Source organism: Pseudonaja textilis, chromosome 2, assembly GCF_049901715.1.
Source record: "Pseudonaja textilis isolate UNSWEBS1 chromosome 2, rPseTex1.2, whole genome shotgun sequence".
In the NCBI taxonomy this organism is placed as follows: domain Eukaryota; kingdom Metazoa; phylum Chordata; class Lepidosauria; order Squamata; family Elapidae; genus Pseudonaja; species Pseudonaja textilis.
The window spans coordinates 81,299,563-81,316,946 of NC_141991.1; the positions used below are offsets into that span (position 1 = coordinate 81,299,563).

General features: G+C 37.7%; 1 protein-coding gene across 8 annotated transcripts in view; it reads right to left on the reverse strand.

Moving 5' to 3' along the window:
• Positions 1-262: 262 nt before the first annotated feature.
• The window catches only part of SEPTIN8 (septin 8), a 76,967-nt gene continuing 59,845 nt past the window's right edge, over positions 263-17,384 (reverse strand). For 5 of the 8 annotated variants that reach the window (XM_087924440.1, XM_087924438.1, XM_087924436.1 and 2 more), the window contains exon 10: positions 263-449. In XM_087924440.1, the coding sequence (XP_087780566.1) occupies positions 284-449 (166 nt within the window). In that variant the 3' untranslated portion in view covers positions 263-283. Of the gene's footprint in view, positions 450-8,588; positions 8,737-10,519; positions 13,483-17,384 lie in introns of those variants that run through there. The other 3 variants (XM_026696443.2, XM_026696442.2, XM_087924439.1) reach the window with 2 other exon arrangements.

The window sequence follows — 17,384 nt, forward strand, 5'->3', positions numbered from 1 at the left end:
ACACAAAAATTATAACAATGGAACATCATAATCCCAGTTTAAATATCTGGTTGACTGTGCGACCAACCATTATAATAGATTTTAGAGGTTCCTGCCATTAGTAAGAATTAGTTTGCACTTCTGGTCAATGACATAGGAAAACGTACAAAGTTCATTTATTCATATATGTATATCTATATTTATATATATATATATGAATGATATAATATGCTGATTGTTTCTCTTCTCTCCAGTTCCATGCCATGGTGATGTCCAAGTGGCCCCAATTACTAACTAGGCTACCTCAGAGGAATCCTTCCCGCCATGCTGCGTTCTTGACCAAACAGCTACAGCACTGTATGGCCTGCCACCAAGTGTTGCAGTTTAAGGGTTCCACACTGGCCTTGGTGATCATCACCTTAGAGTTGGAGAAGCTGACTCCTGATTGGTTTCCTGTAATTACCGATCTGCTAAAAAAAGCACAGGTAGGAGTCAGGTTGGCCCCTGCAGCTTAAATCAGAGACCAACACCACGTTTCAAAAAGCAAACAAGCAAGGTGACAAGTTCGTTTGAAAACATTGCACATTTTAAAACCATGTATTTTTCAGGAGTGCTTGCAAGTAGTTGTTAGGATGCTGTTTCTGTCCAATGCAAAAGACCAGCGTTAGTTTAATGGGATTTAAGGTTCTGATGAATTAAAATCATTAGTGGGTTATATGGAACCATGAGATCATGCATAGTTCATATTTTCAGGTATTCCAGATGTTCTTACCTCAACCAGAGCATTGCCTTTGCTCTGGCAGCTGAGAATTTGTTAGCACCACTGTCTTTAGCCTGCTGCTATAAAGCTGCTTTACCTAGCTTTATAAACTGTTCACATTTCCCACAGCCATGTAATAGGTGGCTTGGTGAACCCAGGAATCGGATTTTTTAATTTCTTTATTACATCAATTTGTATAGCCACCCATCTTGCAGTTGTGATTCTGGAAAGCAGGATTCAAACCACAAAACAAAAGCACTGCAACAAGTAGTAATAATAACAATAATAGTGCCCAAGGTCTTAGGAAATTTCAGGGTGGTCAGTTTGGATATTAGTCAATAATATAATTCATAGCGATAACTATGAACTCACTGCTATGAAACCTTATAGTTTTAATAGAGAACTTCGCTTTGCTGGGTGCATTAAAGACAGAAATGAAACCCTTCTATTATTCTCCCATGTCCCTGTCCACTTGAGTGGTTTAGTACTTGTTAAATAAGGTAAAGGTTTCCCTGTCTAGTTGTGTCCAACTCTAGGGCACAATGCTCATTTTCGTTTCTTGGCCAAGGAAGCCAGCCTTGTCCAAAGCCATTTTCTGTGGTCATGTGGCCAGCATGACTATATGCCAAAGGCTCACGCAGAATGCTGTGGTATGTTCCCAGCGAAGTGGTACCTATTTATCTACTTGGATTTGCATGCTTTCGAACTGCTAGATGGACAAGAGCTAGGTAGGAACGGGAACTCACCTTGTTGTGCGACACTCAACTCTCGAATCTGGGCTGTCAGCTTTCCACCTGACAAGCTCAGCGTCTTTAATTGCTAAGCCATCATGCCACCTTGCTTAATACCAAGGTACCATTGAGTACTGAAAAAAATGATAATGCATCTCTTATTAACTCCCAGAATTTTAGGGGTTCATTGATGCATTAAAGTTCTCATGAAACAGAGCCACAATTGGGAACCTGTGATTTTCCCATTGTTGCGCAGCTACATTTGCAGCTCAGATGCCCAAGGATAATGGATAAGGCTTTGCTTTCTTGTCTGCATTGTTCCATCATAGAGCATTTGCATGATGATTTGAAAACAAAAGATAGACGCAGCATTTCTTGCCATGCTATGCAAAGATAGGAGTCTGTAGCTAAAAAAATAAACCACATTTGCCGTGTAATACTTCTATTGGTTCATAACTCATTTCACATCGTTTATCTTGAGGGAGAAGCAGTTTTAAAGCAGAGCAGTCACCCTAATTGTGATTTATAAGTACATTTACAACATTAAAAAGAAATTCTAACATGAAAAGACATAAAAGTTTCACGTTAAGTGTGAACTTGGCCAAAGCATATCCAGATTTTCCATTTGTTGACGCTGAGTCCAAGGATAGACTTGACTGGTTTTATAGACCAAACTTGCTGGAATTACTGGAATTAAATGGAGAGACTTTTAAAAATAAATTACTGATAGCAGTTAAAAATTAAGGAAAGGAGAAGAAAATGGTTTTATCACATATTTGTATTACGTGGCAGATCGATAGCACCAAATTCATCCACTGCAAAGAACTGGTGGATCAGCAGATCCTGGGCTTCCAGCTCCCCAACGCTGTCTACATTTTCAACCCTGCAAATCAAAACATCCAAACTCACCTGGCTGAAGGACTGCCCTGCTATTATTCCATGGGGAAGAAAGAAGTGCAGTTTAACATGCAAAACTCACTCCTCAGAGGCAAGGCTTATGTGGATGACCTGCGGAGTGATGAATTCTATGATGGATTCAAATACTTGTACAATGAAGGTGGGACCTCAGAAGCTGGACCGAACAGTGAGATGGGAAATAATGATATTCAGGGGCCAGAGGAAAGTATCAATGCTTGCCCGCCATTACAACCTGCCCCTCATATCGATTAGAGCCGGGGTGTCAAACTCGATTTCATGGAGGGCAGCATCAGGGTTGTGTTTGACCTCAGGGGGCCAGGGTGGGCATGGCCAGCTCAACGTCACTCCTGTCGGAGGGGTCTGTGGTGGCCTGAGTGCTCTGTCAGCGAAAACAGGCTCCCGAGTTCCCTTGTCAGCTTCCAGGGCCTCCTGCAACCCTTGGCCAGTGAAAATGGAGCTTGGGAACCCTCCCGAGTTCTGCTTTCACTGGCAGAGGATTGCAGGAGGCTGTGGCAGCTGAAAACAGAGCTTGGGAGCCTGTTTTCGCTGGCAGAGGCACTGCAGGCCTGTCCTTCGCTGTTTCCAGGGTGGCCCTGAGGACCAGATCTTAAGTACCCCACAGGCCAGATTCAGGCCCTGGGCCTTGAGTTTGACATCCCTGGATTAGAGGTTCACATAGAGCAAAACAGGGACCAAATACCAGACAAAGCCAAGGCTATTTCTAATATTTCATTGGCAAGGACTGTGTATTAATCCAAAGTATCGCCTATACTGTAGCTTTCAACTTTCCTTTTCTTTAAAAATTTGTAGACCAATATAGGCTAAAAAGGACATATTTGGACTATGAGCAACTGCAAGGCAAACCTCAAATGTCCCACGCTTAAAAATATCGATCGGGGAGGAATAGGGACTTGCTTAACTTCCTAGGACAGCTTAAGATGTTTGTTAATATAGCTAGTCCTCAACTTATGACCACAGTCGAGCTCAAAATTTCTGTTGTGAGATATTTGTTAAGTGAGTTTTTCCCATTTTGTGATCTTTCTTGCCTCGGTTAAGTGAATCGCTGCAGTTGTTAAATCGGTAATCCAATTTTTAAGTGAATCTGGCTTTCCCGTCAACTTTGCTTGTTCAGAAGGTCCCAAAAGGGGATCCCATGACACCGAGACACTGCAAGCATCATAAATATGAACCAGTTGCCAAGCATCTGAATTTTGATCACATGATCATGGGATGCTGCAAAAGTAACTGTGAAAAATGGGTCATAAGTCACTTTTTTCAATGCTGTTTGAACGGTCACTAAATGAACTGTTGTAAACCAAGGACTACCCGTATTCAGAAACTAGCTTGGCTCTCCTATCATTTGTTGAATTTCGGCACAGGAGTTTTCTTGCCTGAGGCTAAGGCTGCAGATCTGAAGTTCTAAAACTGTGGCTCGAGTCTCTCCAGGAGATGCAAACCATTTGGGAAGGGTGTCCCAAGCTCCATCTTGTGTACCCATTGCACTCCTTTTGGGACTGTGAGGCTCGATTCACAATCACTCTGGGTGGACTACTTACTGCATTCCCAATCTTGCCATGCACTTTACATGGGGCTGCCCTAGAAGAGCATCCCGAAGCTACCGCTGATACAGAATGCAGCGGCGCAGGCAGTTATGATCAATGCATTGGTCAATGCATGCTGCACATCTGCTTTGCAAGCTACACTGGCTGCCAATATGCTTTCATGTTCATTCCATGCTGCTGTTTCCAACCTAGAAACCCCTTCGTGGCATTGGGCCAAGAGCAACCACCTCTCCCTGTTTATGTCCACTGTCCCATCAAGTCTGGCAGAATAGGCGCGCTCTGGGTCTCATCTCTTATTAGGGAAGTGCCATTTGGTGGGGCCCAGGAAGAGAGCCTTCTGATCATTATGCCCACTCTTAGGAATATCATCCCTCTTCCCCAGAGATTAGGTTAGCCTTGACTTCGTCATCCTTTTCTAGACTGTAAAGATAAGGGTTCTGTCACCAGGCCTGGGAGGCAGGATGGGTGGTTCAGCGCATACAATGGTTGGGGTGTGTCGATTCGTTTTTGATGAATTTGATATTACCCCAACTGTGGTTTAGATGTGTGCTGCCATTTCTTGTTTTTTATTCATTCTTTCATTTTATTTATTGAATTAATATGCCACCCACATCACCATCAAATATTTTTTGATGTTCTTTTATTCAAAAACTATTATCAGCCACCCAGAGTCATGAACTTGAGATGGACAGCTGTATAAACTGAGTGAATGAGTATTTTTAAAGCTTTGCACGCATAAGGCAGTGAGAAAAAACTAGCATGAGTTTTGAGAGCGGCTTACTGTTTTGAATTTGCTATTCTCCCCCCCCTCCCGCCCCAAGTGATATCTCAATGCTGTCTATTGCCCAGAGTCTTGTGGAGTTGGATGGCCTTTCTAAATCCAGCAAATAAATAAACTGCTGATTAAGTCAGGCCTAAAAGGATTAACAGTTGGTTTCTCGCTTCCAAGAATCTTTTTTCTATTTGATGCTACTGTGATGTATGGGCTTTTCATATGAATCTTGTGAAACAAGGTAACAAAAAAAAAAAAAAAACTATGGCTCTCATTCCTTACCTGTTTCCAAGTATACTACAGATGCTAATGTAGATAAGTGTTTATTATTTTTAGTTTCATTATATCATAAATTTAGAACAGAGGTCTCCAACCGTGGCAACTTTAAGCCTGGTGGACTTCAACTCCCAGAATTCCCCAGCCAACAAAACTTTGCTAGATGGGGAATTCTGGGAGTTGAAGTCTGCCAGGCTTAAAGTTGCCAAGGTTGGAGAGCCGTGATTTAGAAAGTGAGCTCCCTTCCACACATCTTTCAGCTGACCCAGGCAGCATTTTCAAATTGTCCGCTTGAAATAATTGCATACCTGATGAACATGTGAATGAAATAAGTGTAGCAAAAGATATTGTTTTGGAATATATCAGAGCAGCAGCAGTTTGAATGCTGTGTCTTTCCCCAAACGTTATGTTTTGTGTGTGCTCAAGAACTCAAAATGGTGCCTTGACGGCTTCATAGTGCAGGCAATCCTTGACTTATGATTGGTCGCTTAGCAACCAAAGCTACAATGGACCAAAGAAACTGACTTGGGTGCCCGTTCCCCCTCCGCAGTCATGTGACCACATTTTGGGCACTTGACGGCTGGCCCACATTTACAGTTGTTTGCAGTGTCCCATGGTAACATGACAGCACTTTACATTTTTTGCCAGAAACTAGTGCTTATTTCTGGTTTCCAGCAAAAATGCCCATTGTGGGCAATGGTTCCCTTAACAACCATAGTGTTCACTTAACAACCACCAGAAAAAAAAATCTTGCAATATCAGTCACATGATGATTTGTTTAACAATCAACACAACTTATAACTGTCATTCCAGGCTTAATTATGGTCCTTAGCCAAGGACTACTTATATGTGAACATTGTTGATACAATAAGGGACATAGGAGTTTTAAGTTATGCAATGTATTAAAATGTAAAATCTGGTATTTTTCATATGCTTTGATGTTTTCCTAAGGGTCAGCTTGGAAAAATGCCTTGATGTTCCTTTCAAATTATAGGACCAAAAGCATCATTGTAAACTGTGACCTTTTATATTTTTAATATCACCTATCTCGGGGTTTCTCTTTTTTTAAAAAAAAAAGTTGGTGTTTTTGTTCAATAAAATCTAATTTAAAATCTTAGGTCTAATTTGCCTTTTTTGACTTTGCTTTTTCTCTTGGATGTAAGGCATAGTTCTTGTGACTTTTGCAAATAGAAAACAAGCTAGTGCACTGAAAACGTTGTAGTTGTATAGATACTTTATCTGAAATGTGCCTTGAACCTCTGAAGAGATCTTAACCTCTGAACAGGCATGCATTCAATGGGCTATGATCCCAGCAACCAAACTCCTGAGACTTCCTTCAGTTTGCAAACTCTACCTACCCAATGCATCCTTTCTTCTAGGATGGAACGTATTATGTCTACTTCTGAAGGACGTGGGAAATCAGACAATTCAAGGGTTGGGAAAAGGGTGTGAAAAGGAGCGAACAAATTGCCATGAAAACACTATTTTATTTTGATTTTTAATTATAGCTATCAGGGCGGTGTGTTCTATGGGGAAATTAATATTACCCAGTCACGTACATTCCTCAGATGGAAGAGTTTCCAGTGGATCTCATGAGGACATTATTTAATGTCAGACTAACATGAGAAAATCTGCATTTGGCTAAGCTTGAACGCTAAACACTTTTATTCTGACATAATTCTACAAATATTTTGGATATTATGTAGCAGCATTTATGTTTTTCATAAATGAATATAAAATGCTTTATTCCAGGAATCACAGTTCAGAGTGATGAGGAATAGTGTGTGTGTGTGTGGGGGGGGCACATCTGTTCCTTGGGAACTGGTCCCCCAAATGCTTCAGCTGAATTCAAGTATCATCACTGAAACAATTTCTGCCATTTCAAGACCTAATCAACAGCTCCCAAAAGGGGCCTCAATTGAAGAACATTTTAGCTGGCTATGCATCATTGCCCATGCCAAAAGCGGAATTTCCTTTGCCTTCAATTGGAGCTCAGTTGTTTCTTTTTGTTTGTAAAACCTTCTGGGGCAACTGTTTGTGCCCTTCTATCTTGCCACAAATGTGAAAGATAGAGAACAACGGTAGCTGGATGTTCATAAATTCCAAGATGACAGTGTCCTAGATGTCTTAGCCCTCCAAATTTGTAGATGTCTTGGGGAGGCTAGAAACTTTAAAAAAGTGAAGCATTTCTTAGCTGGGTTTATCAAGAGATTGCTCTTGTGATCAAAGATGCTGAATGCCATTCTCTCTTCAAAACAAACACTTCTGCACATAATCAGCAACTTGGGAAGCGGAGGGGGAGGACAGTGCACATTGTTCATTTTTAGAAAATTTGACCAAAAGCAGCCAGTCACTGCCACTGCTGCAATAAGATCCCTTCAGTTTTTTCATTTAATGATTTCGGTCTCTCTTCCATCCAGCTTATGGCCCCTTGAGATAACAATGTTTGTGGCCACTTTGCTTCCTTCCAAATGTGGCAGCAGTTTTCCTGATTCAGCTTATTACTGCTCGTCCTGAGGGGCATTGCTGTGCACTTCAAAACAACATAGGGCACTAAATTGTTGTCACTTTTCATCCAAATACTATAGGTCAGTTTGGATATGCTGGCCTAATTTACAGAACTCTTCTCCCTGCCCCCAAATGTTCTTAATGTAGAGTCCTTCTACACTCCACTTCAGATTTCTGTCTTATCCCAACAGTCTTGAATGAATGTATTTGGCTTCCCACATTAAAAAGTTTTATGCCAGAACAGTTAAGATCTATGCATTTGGGTTATGCATAAACTTTATCCATTTTGCTAAAGGAAGGGTTCTGTAGATGGTTTTCTTGTTGTCTTATTTCAAGATCTTAACAACAATCCTATTAACCATGGAATTTCTCCACTTCTCCTATTTAGTTGTCCTTTAAAAATGGTTCATAAAAAGATTTTGATTTATTTTTTTGGAGACAGAAAAGGCTTTGGGGCATTGTGGCTTTAAATAAAAAACAGATGCACATACAGAAACAGAGAAGACAAAAATGGTCTAAAGAGACAAGAACGGGAGTGTCCCTCTAGAGCTGGGCACAGAAATTTAATAAGTTATTTTCTTCTCATACAAAATGTCTCATACAGGCATAAGGGGGAATTTCTGCAAAGTTAGTGCTAAGAGATTCTAGACTTCCATAGAGAGGTTAGAGATCATTTAAAATGAACTTTGATGTCCCAGTTTGAAACACACTGTGACATATTAGTTTTTTTTTAAAAGGTGAGGATTTTTCTCATGTAGGGCTTCTAAATTACCATGTTTTTTAAAAAATTGATCCATTATACCTAGAGGCATTTTTAATGGATCCAACTAAACACATCAAAACTCTGTTTACAATGGAAGTAAAACAATAGCTGAAACATCAAATTCATTCTGAACTTCTCAGTGTATTCAACTTGTCATTAGGATATTTTGTTGGGCTTTCTTTCTCCCATAGGATTATTAGTGTTTTTTTTAAAATTATTTTAGTACATGCCATGCATTTAGTGTGAATTAAACATTTATTGATCAGTTTCTACTTAATCAAGGAACCTGGTCAGGCAGTGCCGTCCAAACCAATTCTTGCTTTAGAATCTCTTCTGTGAATACATTTCAAGCATTAAAAAAAGTAGAAGCACCAATTAAAACTCTTCTGCATGAGATGTTTGGGCCTTAATAAATCTTCTAATTTACATATCTTCCTGATGTAATGGAGCTGGGAAGACTAAAGAAGCTACAGAAAGAACAAGAAACAATATTTAGATTTCAGGCTCACTTAATTACATCAAACATACTGCAAGAAAACACACACTGTAAAGACACCACTGCTGCTCGTTCAAATGTCAGCATTGTGATTTTCTTCAGATGGACAAAAATGGTCAGCGGCTTTCCAGGAATGAAACAAAAAAGAGATCAGAGAGTGAATAGACTGTAATGTTGGTAGATCATCATTGCCATGCAGAATTGAGAATAGCTTTGGGGTGGGTGGCAGACTGGGTTAACATAAGTTCTGTACCTCCAGGAATCATATAAATTCCAATTAGACCTGTGATGCATAGGGATAGAAGCTCCCATTTCAGTATATCTTAGTGGGCAAAGGCACCTTGACGATCCCTTAATTGAACTGACAGCACTTTCCCTTGATTCTGACCACAAAACATAGATTTCAACATGAGAAGCTCATTGACAGAACCATCTTGTAGTTCTTTTTACTACTTAGAACAGGAGTCCTCAACTTTAAGACTTGTGGACTTCAATTCCCAGAATTTGAAGTCCACAAGTCCTAAAGTTGCCAAGTTTGGAGACCTCTGACTTAGAATACGACACAAGAATGGGCCCCCTAGAAACCAAATGGTTCCTCCTGACTCCAAATATAATTTTTAAAATCTCACTACAGAAAGCAAGCTGCTTTATAGACAACATTTGCTTTAACTACTTCTGTAACAGTAAATGCTTTCAGTGATCTCTTCAAAATGGCACAAATCTTGGACTAGAACTAATCTCATATATTTGCATCTCGATTTTAAAATTTGCACTCTTTCTGTGATGCATTATCCTTGCTAATTAGCATTTAATCAATACTTTTATATCCATCTAATACTATAGTTACCTAATGCATTACAACTTATGTCTTGCTTAAGACAGTCTAATTCAGCAAAACAGAATTAAATATGATCACTGCAGCAGCAGGACTGTTGAGATCTAAAAGTCACCCAGCATCCATGAGATGGATTAGGAATTGCTATTTCATTCATTATTCCTCTTCCTTATAAGTTATGTACACTTTTACTACCATAGTGCCAGTATTACAAAACCATTAAATACTTAATGGTTCTATTTGTATATCAGTTCATAGAACATCATGTTCACAACCCTCCATGTCTCCCATATCTGTTCTATGGGTTAAAGAAAGGGACATGGACAATGAATGGGACCTGTAGTAGTAAGAAAAAGCATTATTACCAATCCATTTTCATAAGAACTATAATTATAGTTATTGTTCATTATAGTTGGCCTTACCAATTGATATTATATTCTTTTTTAAAAAAATAACCCCACTATTCAAACTGTTTTGAGTTCAATCCTACATTTTTATCCTCCTGAACGCATATCGCTTATATTTTCTTACCCCATCTTAAAAATGTATTTTCAGGATTTTGAGAACTGAAATCTCTATATTTTATTTTCCACAACTGGAGCATTGTTCAGCTCAGGGTCTCCCCGCAACTAAGGCAATTCCACCAGAGTAGTATCTCCTTAGGTTCCTAGCTAAAGTCTTTGAGGCTAACAATGTGTTCTTCTCTAGTAACTGAAACCTGATTATGAAATAGTCTCTTTTTAAAATACAGAAAACCCTCAATTCCACCATAAAAAATTGCTCAGGATTGCTGGCATCAATGAGAATATGGTTTTACCCAAGGCACATCAGCTTTAAGGGTGCAAATGTTATATTTACATAATATGTTGCAAGAACAAGTTAGAATTGAATGAAATGTGTAAAAATAAAAGCACGGAACTTAAAATGAAATGTAATATTTAATAAAAAGAAGTACAAAGAAAGCTGAAAAAGTGGTTAAAAAACTACTAAAACCATAATGTAAGAACAATACATAACACTTCATTAAAAGAAGTTGATGGGTTCTCCTCTTGACACTTTAAAATATCATTCAGCATGATTGTCCAAGTGAACGTTTTTGCTCATGAAAACATAGATCATATACTGAACCATTATTTAAATTACACAAATTTTGAAAAACAGGAAAACATGGTGTAATTAAAGTCAATGGAAGATGCAGCTCTGCACTAGTCCAACATTATAAAAAATAATGTAGGAAATAGATTGTTGTGTTTTCCTGTTTTTCTTACTTCACACAACAGAGGTAAATCTTCAAGCTTAATTTAAGATTTAATTTAAGGTTAGTGTCACATTATAATAGCTAGCAACTTATTAAATAACAATGAATAGAACTACTAAATGCAATTTGGTCCCATAAAGAAATACAAAGTACCAAATCAGACCTCAACCAAGAAAAGGATATTAGTTTCCACTGGGGGCGACTATTACAAATAGTTTAACAAAGACGGTAGCAAAATTGAGGCCCATATTTCAATGAAAATAACATAACAGGCAGCACAACATAAAATATGCACTCACATAACACTAATATTATAATAATTAATATAATGTTACATACATTCTGAATGTCTTCATCAGACATATATTGTCATTTCGCTATGCCTTCTATATATTTTATATTTATTATTATTCCCACCTTAATTAGTTTCCAAAACAGAACAGCATCAAACTGAGGTCCAGAAAACCAACTGGACAAAAAAAAAATATTCTGCATAGAACAGATCTTATTGGCTTTCACAATTGTTAGAAAAACTCTCAAGCTGCCATCATTTTGCATATTTGATAGAACTCTATTCTACCGCCCGCCCTGCAGTCTCCTTAGCATGCATTAATTTTCAGGCTCCTAATTTTGCCTCCCAAAGAAATTTTGTTTTACACCTTTAACTAATCATATACCAGGACTGCTACTATCTACCTAAACAATACCATAGATCTATACTGCACTGCAATTCACCTTCAGTAATTATCCAGTTGCATTTTAGAAAATATATTTTATCTTAATAAAGGCACAGCCTTTATAAAAGAAAGAAAGAAAAAGATTAAAATGCAAGCCTGAAACAGTATAACTTGAAGAGGCTCGCAGTTAAGAAGTACCCTTACAGATTTTTTTTCATGAGGTTTTTTTTCCTCTCTTAAAAATATCAAGTAATACTGTAACATGATTTTCAATATATTCAGACGTTGGCCAAAGATTAAGTGACAAAAGACTAAACAGTATTTTAACATCCAGGCAAGAAGCTTCTGCAAGAAAATGTGCAAAACAAAGAACCTCAGGATAAATATATAGTTAAATTCTACTTTTGGAAAGGTTTTAGCAAAAAAAAAAAAAAGGCAAGTAATGCTCTAGCACCGCCAAAAATTTAAATGGAAGGACAATTAAAACACTTCCAAAGCAAAATGTTCTGTGAACAGCTGCTCAGACAACACAAAGGCAAGGGAAAGAAAACATGTGTCCATCCAGTTCCACGCAGTGCACAAATTGGCACTAACAGCTGTTGGGCATTTAGTTTTCTTACCAGTTTTCTGGCAAAGGAAATTTGAATCTTTTAATGGCAGTAAGGTGAAGTTTCCATAAACTTCACTTAAACTTGGTTCAATTTTCTGGCAGCTTTATTTATATAATAGGAATGTTTTATAATTGATTTTTCCATCAGGAGACACTGTATAATCAGAAATCTTGCCATTTTGTCAAGGTCCATTTGAATCCAGTGTTAGTTTGGATCTCCATAGACAATAAACAAACCAACTGGATCCCAGGATTGTCATGTACTAAGCCAGCCTTTTCAGACTCACATTTCAGTTGTACATTTCCCAAAGCATATAACAAGAGAAAAGACACATTTTAAACGTAGACTGTACAGTACATAAGTAACAATTTAAATCAGCACAAAATAGGATTTGAAAAACTCTAATCATTTTAATTGGCCTAATCTTAATTGGCCTAATCTTTTTCAGAACCCTATCAATGTTACTTTCGTTTTGCCTGACCTCTATCATATACAACAAATTATAGTACTTGAAGTACTTGAGATTTGCAATACTTGTGAACTATTTTAAAATAGCCAAATCACACCTTGGCAAACCACAGGTGTACCTGAGGGAGAAGAACCAACTTTAAAAGGTAGAAATGAATGTTGAATATTTTTTTAAAAAAGTAAAGTATGATTTTCTATGTTCTAGTACTAACTATGGAGCCATTTTCAATTTTAAAATTTGAGAAGAAGAGAATTAATTAAAGGAATTAGATCCTACAGCAAACTTGCATCCTCTTCAAACTTGCCTTGAATAATATTTCAGTCACCAACAGAAATGCAAAGCTTTCTCCTACTATATTTCTTATTTCACTATAAAGTTAAGAATGTTGCCTCAAAACTTTTGATTAGAAGTAATATTCTGGTTATCTCTCCCTCAGAATAAATCGCAAAATTTAAAACAAAACAGGTTACTAATGGTAACTTTTACACTGCTACCTTTCCACCTATATTGCATCCTAAAAATTGACTTGATATATTTAGGGTCATTTGATACAGAGATGGTGACTCCAAAAGTTTAAAACAAATATGTTACACTGCAATTACCTTCCCGACATTTCAGAACTAAATGTGTGAAGAATTTCCACCTTGAATCTGCAAAGGCAAAGCAAATCATTCTTTTTCTTAATCATGCTAATTTCCTGCATGGTCACCATCCATTCTTGAAAAAAAGGCAGGTGATGAGTTTCTCGTGCTGCTTCCTTTGCACAGTGGGATGGCAGAAGGATTCACAAGGTGGGAAAACAACAATTAACATACATATGAATATACAGAGTCCACTCATGGCATTGTAATCTATGTGTGAGATTAACTGAAACAAAAACATAAAAAACATGGATTAAACTGTAGAACTCAAATATAATAAGAACATAATAGCATGAAAAAAATAAGGATGATGTGACTTTTTAGGACATGCCATAAATGCCCAACCAAATTACACCCATCTCAAAATTCTGCCAGCAAGTAATTGCAGTTAGACTCAACCCAATTTACCTTAATAAAACATGAGATTGATATATATGAAGCCTCATGTTCAATTCCTAGTATTTTTCCACTTCTTAAGATTTATGGTAGCAAAAGTGACTATCTCTCAGATCTCAAACCAGCAGGGATTCAGCACGTGGTACCTACTTATGTCCCAAGATATCCAGATGATTGCCACGTTCAGGAACATTGCATTTAGTGAAAATAGTAAGTTTAACAGCCAGAGCAACTGAGTATTTTAAAAAGAAATAACTATTTGAAGCATTAATTACTTGAAACAGGAGGACATGGGCAAGATACTAGTAGCTGTCCATTTTCTTTCAACTCCCGTCCTCTTTGTCTGATTGGTCTAGCTGGAACACATTAATAGGTGGTCGAAGACAACGTACAAATTCTAGAAGTGAAATGAAATAAGTGGATGGGACTACCAAATGGTAAATGCATCTGTGCAAGGGAGTCATGGGCAAGATTCCCTACAGAACTCATATGTCCCCTGCTCAAAAAATCCAATTTGGATCTTTTGGTCCTTAATAACTTAATGTTCAGTTGGTTAATCTCCTCTTTGAAGAGCGGCTAAAACTGAAGATATTAAGATAGTCCTGAAAGAAAAGAATAACTGAACTCATTCAGGCCTGATTAGGCAATTAAATCAATACTGACTGCCCAGGGGATTAATGTGCCTTTGTTCTGTTTTTATTTCTTCATACTCCCTTTAAATATGATATCCTAAACTTTCCTTGTAGGTTGTGAGTATAGCATTACAACAGTGATAATTTATTCCCAGATTAGCATTAGGTGACTATATGTTGATTTCCTGACAGCTATGGAACTCCAAAGTATTCCACTGTTTATATAACATATTATCCAGCTTTTTATGAAAGCTGTTGGAAGCCATTCTTAAGGGAATCAGAGTGAAGTATCATTGACATGTGAGATTACAGAGCAACAGAGCTAGGTACCATCTGAATCAAGAGAACTGAATTCATGCTCTTGACCAGTTTCTGGACACAGGGTAGCAGGCTGGAGGAAGATCAAAGGGCCGAGGCTGAATTCTGAAAGTATAATGACAATGGGAGCATGATGTTCTCTTGTCATTTCAGATAGGACTATACATTCCTTGAAAGAGTTTGGACTAGATGACCTACAAGGTCCCTTCCAACTCTGATTACCTGAGTGCTGTTGCAGCCTCTTTATGAATGGAGATTTTGACTCAATTATATTTTGTTTGTAATTGAGGCATGTATGTATGTGTGTGTGTGTGTCTTTTTAATAAACTGTATCCTTGCTTATGAATTACATAAATCAAACAGATAATATCAACTGGGCATCATTCAATAGAAGATGTCCATACTGACATTCATCCCAACTCAGATGACAAATTTCCACAGCTTTGAAATGCAATGATGATTAAATCTTCATATATTAATAAAGAACAAAGGAACTATCTGAAGGTGCTGAAAAAGACGCTCTTTCAGCAATCCATTTCTTGTCTTTCAGCCTGTTAAGAAGGGCAATTTATTCAGGGTAAATAAGTATAGGAGACCACACTATATATTAAAATCAGAAGATGAATACAATTATACCCCCTTCAATGCAAACTTTTTCACAGAGCTTCAATTTATGCCAGCAAAAGGATCCTTTTTCTACAGCGGCAACTTTGTTCCAATTCATTTTAGACATTCCATAATGAAAAAAAAATAACTCTAGCAAAAGTTACCATAAAATCTTGCTTACTAAAATAGGTAGATGTTATAATATATTGCAATTTAAGATTAATTTTACTCCAACAAATGAGCCTCCATTATAGGAGGAGGGGTATGTCAGTCTATGGTAGTAAAAGCTGTGAATCTGATAGTGCCTTTTCATATTAGCACATTTTATTCAAAGGCATAAGCTTTGGTCAGCTATAGCTCACTTCATCAGATGCACAGAATGGCTAGGTTGCTTTAAGTTTTAAATTGGGATGAGCTGGGGGTGGGTGGGTGGGAGAAGGGAGTGGAAGATAGGCTGATTCATGCTCCCTAATGCCAAACATGGTTTTCAAATAGTGGCAAAAGGTCACCTCAGTTAAATTATTTATAGATATTTTGAATCTGTATTTTAAATTTTATCTGATTTGAGTTTTTATTGGTTCTATTAGCAGCCCAATTCCTACCTATCTTATTACTAGTGTATAATGTATCTTCAGCTACACTACAAAATAATAAAATATACAATGGCCATTTCCTAATTAAGAAAAATGAAGGACAATATTGTATCGTTTAAACCTAAGTAATCATTAGCCAGCTCTGCAGTTAGAGACTTTATACTAAATGATCAAGCTCACAACATTTTTTTAAAAGGTAAAACGTATCAAGCCGTATTAAAACCAAAAAAGCCAATGCAATCCTAAATTGCATTAACAGAGAGATACAATCGAGATCAAGTGAGGTACTAATACCACTCTATAAAGACCACACCCAGAATATTGCCAGTTTTGGTCACCACACTATAAAAAAGATGTTGAGACTCTAGAAGAAGTACAGAGAAGAGCAACCAGGATGATTAGGGGACTGGAGACTAAAACATACGAAGAACAGTTACAGGAACTGGGCATGGCTAGTCTAGTGAAGAGAAGGACCAGGGGAGACATGATAGTGGTCTTCCAATATTTGAGGGGCTGCCACAGAGAGGAAGGGGTCAAGCTATTTTCTAAAGCACCTGAAGGCCAGACAAGGAATAATGGATGGAAACTGAATAAGGAGAGATTTAAGCTGGAAATAAGGAGAAACTTTCTGACAGTGAGAACAATCAACCAATGAAACAGCTTGCCCTCGGAAGTTGTGGGAGCGCCATCACTTGAAACTTTCAATAAGAGATTGGACTGCCATCTGTCAGAAATGGTGTAGGGTCTCCTGCTTGGGCGGGGTGGGTGGGGTTGGACTAGATGACCTACAAGGTCCCTTCCAACTCTGATTATCTGTTATCTGTTAAAACACTAGAAGAATTAATAATTGCACTATCAACACAGACTAATGCTAATCCCAAAGGTGCTTTTCCAAGAAGCAACTTGAAGTTGCCTCTTGAAAAAACATCTTTAGGTCAACCATGACCTGGATGATTGAGAATCTCCATAACCATATCTGAGAAAGTGCTGTAAATTTTATGCATCTGATTGTGTTCCACAAAAGCTTAGACAGATCTTAATTTATTTTACTTCCCAGGTTTCATAAAAATATTTGCTGCAAAAGATTAAAACGATGAATACAATACTTTGCCTTTAACTGGATCCCAGGTTCAATTTATGTGGTTTCCAAGTTCATTTGGGAAGGACTCTGGTCATCCAGGTATCTATAAACATTCAAACGGAGGATGCAATGACCTTGCTTGACAAAGGACATCTTCCTACCTCACAACAATTCTGCCTTTTCTATCTGTATAGCCACTCTGGCAACTAAAAAGATCCAGTTATAGGCAAAGCATTATGTTCATCCATGGAAATACTTTTCTTACCTATTAAAGGTTTCTATGCCACCCTTGAAAAAGTTATTCAAGGTGGTTTATGGACCTTTACTTAATGCAAAGTTAGGGTATTCACTGGATGAGAATTGTGTAGCCAATGAACTCCTAAGAATCTTCCAGATGAGTGGCTGTTTTAGTCTCTTTCAGCAAAAGCAAAAATATTTTTATGGAACCTGGGAAGTAAGAAAAATTAAGATCTGTCTAAGCTTTTGTGGAACACAATCAGAT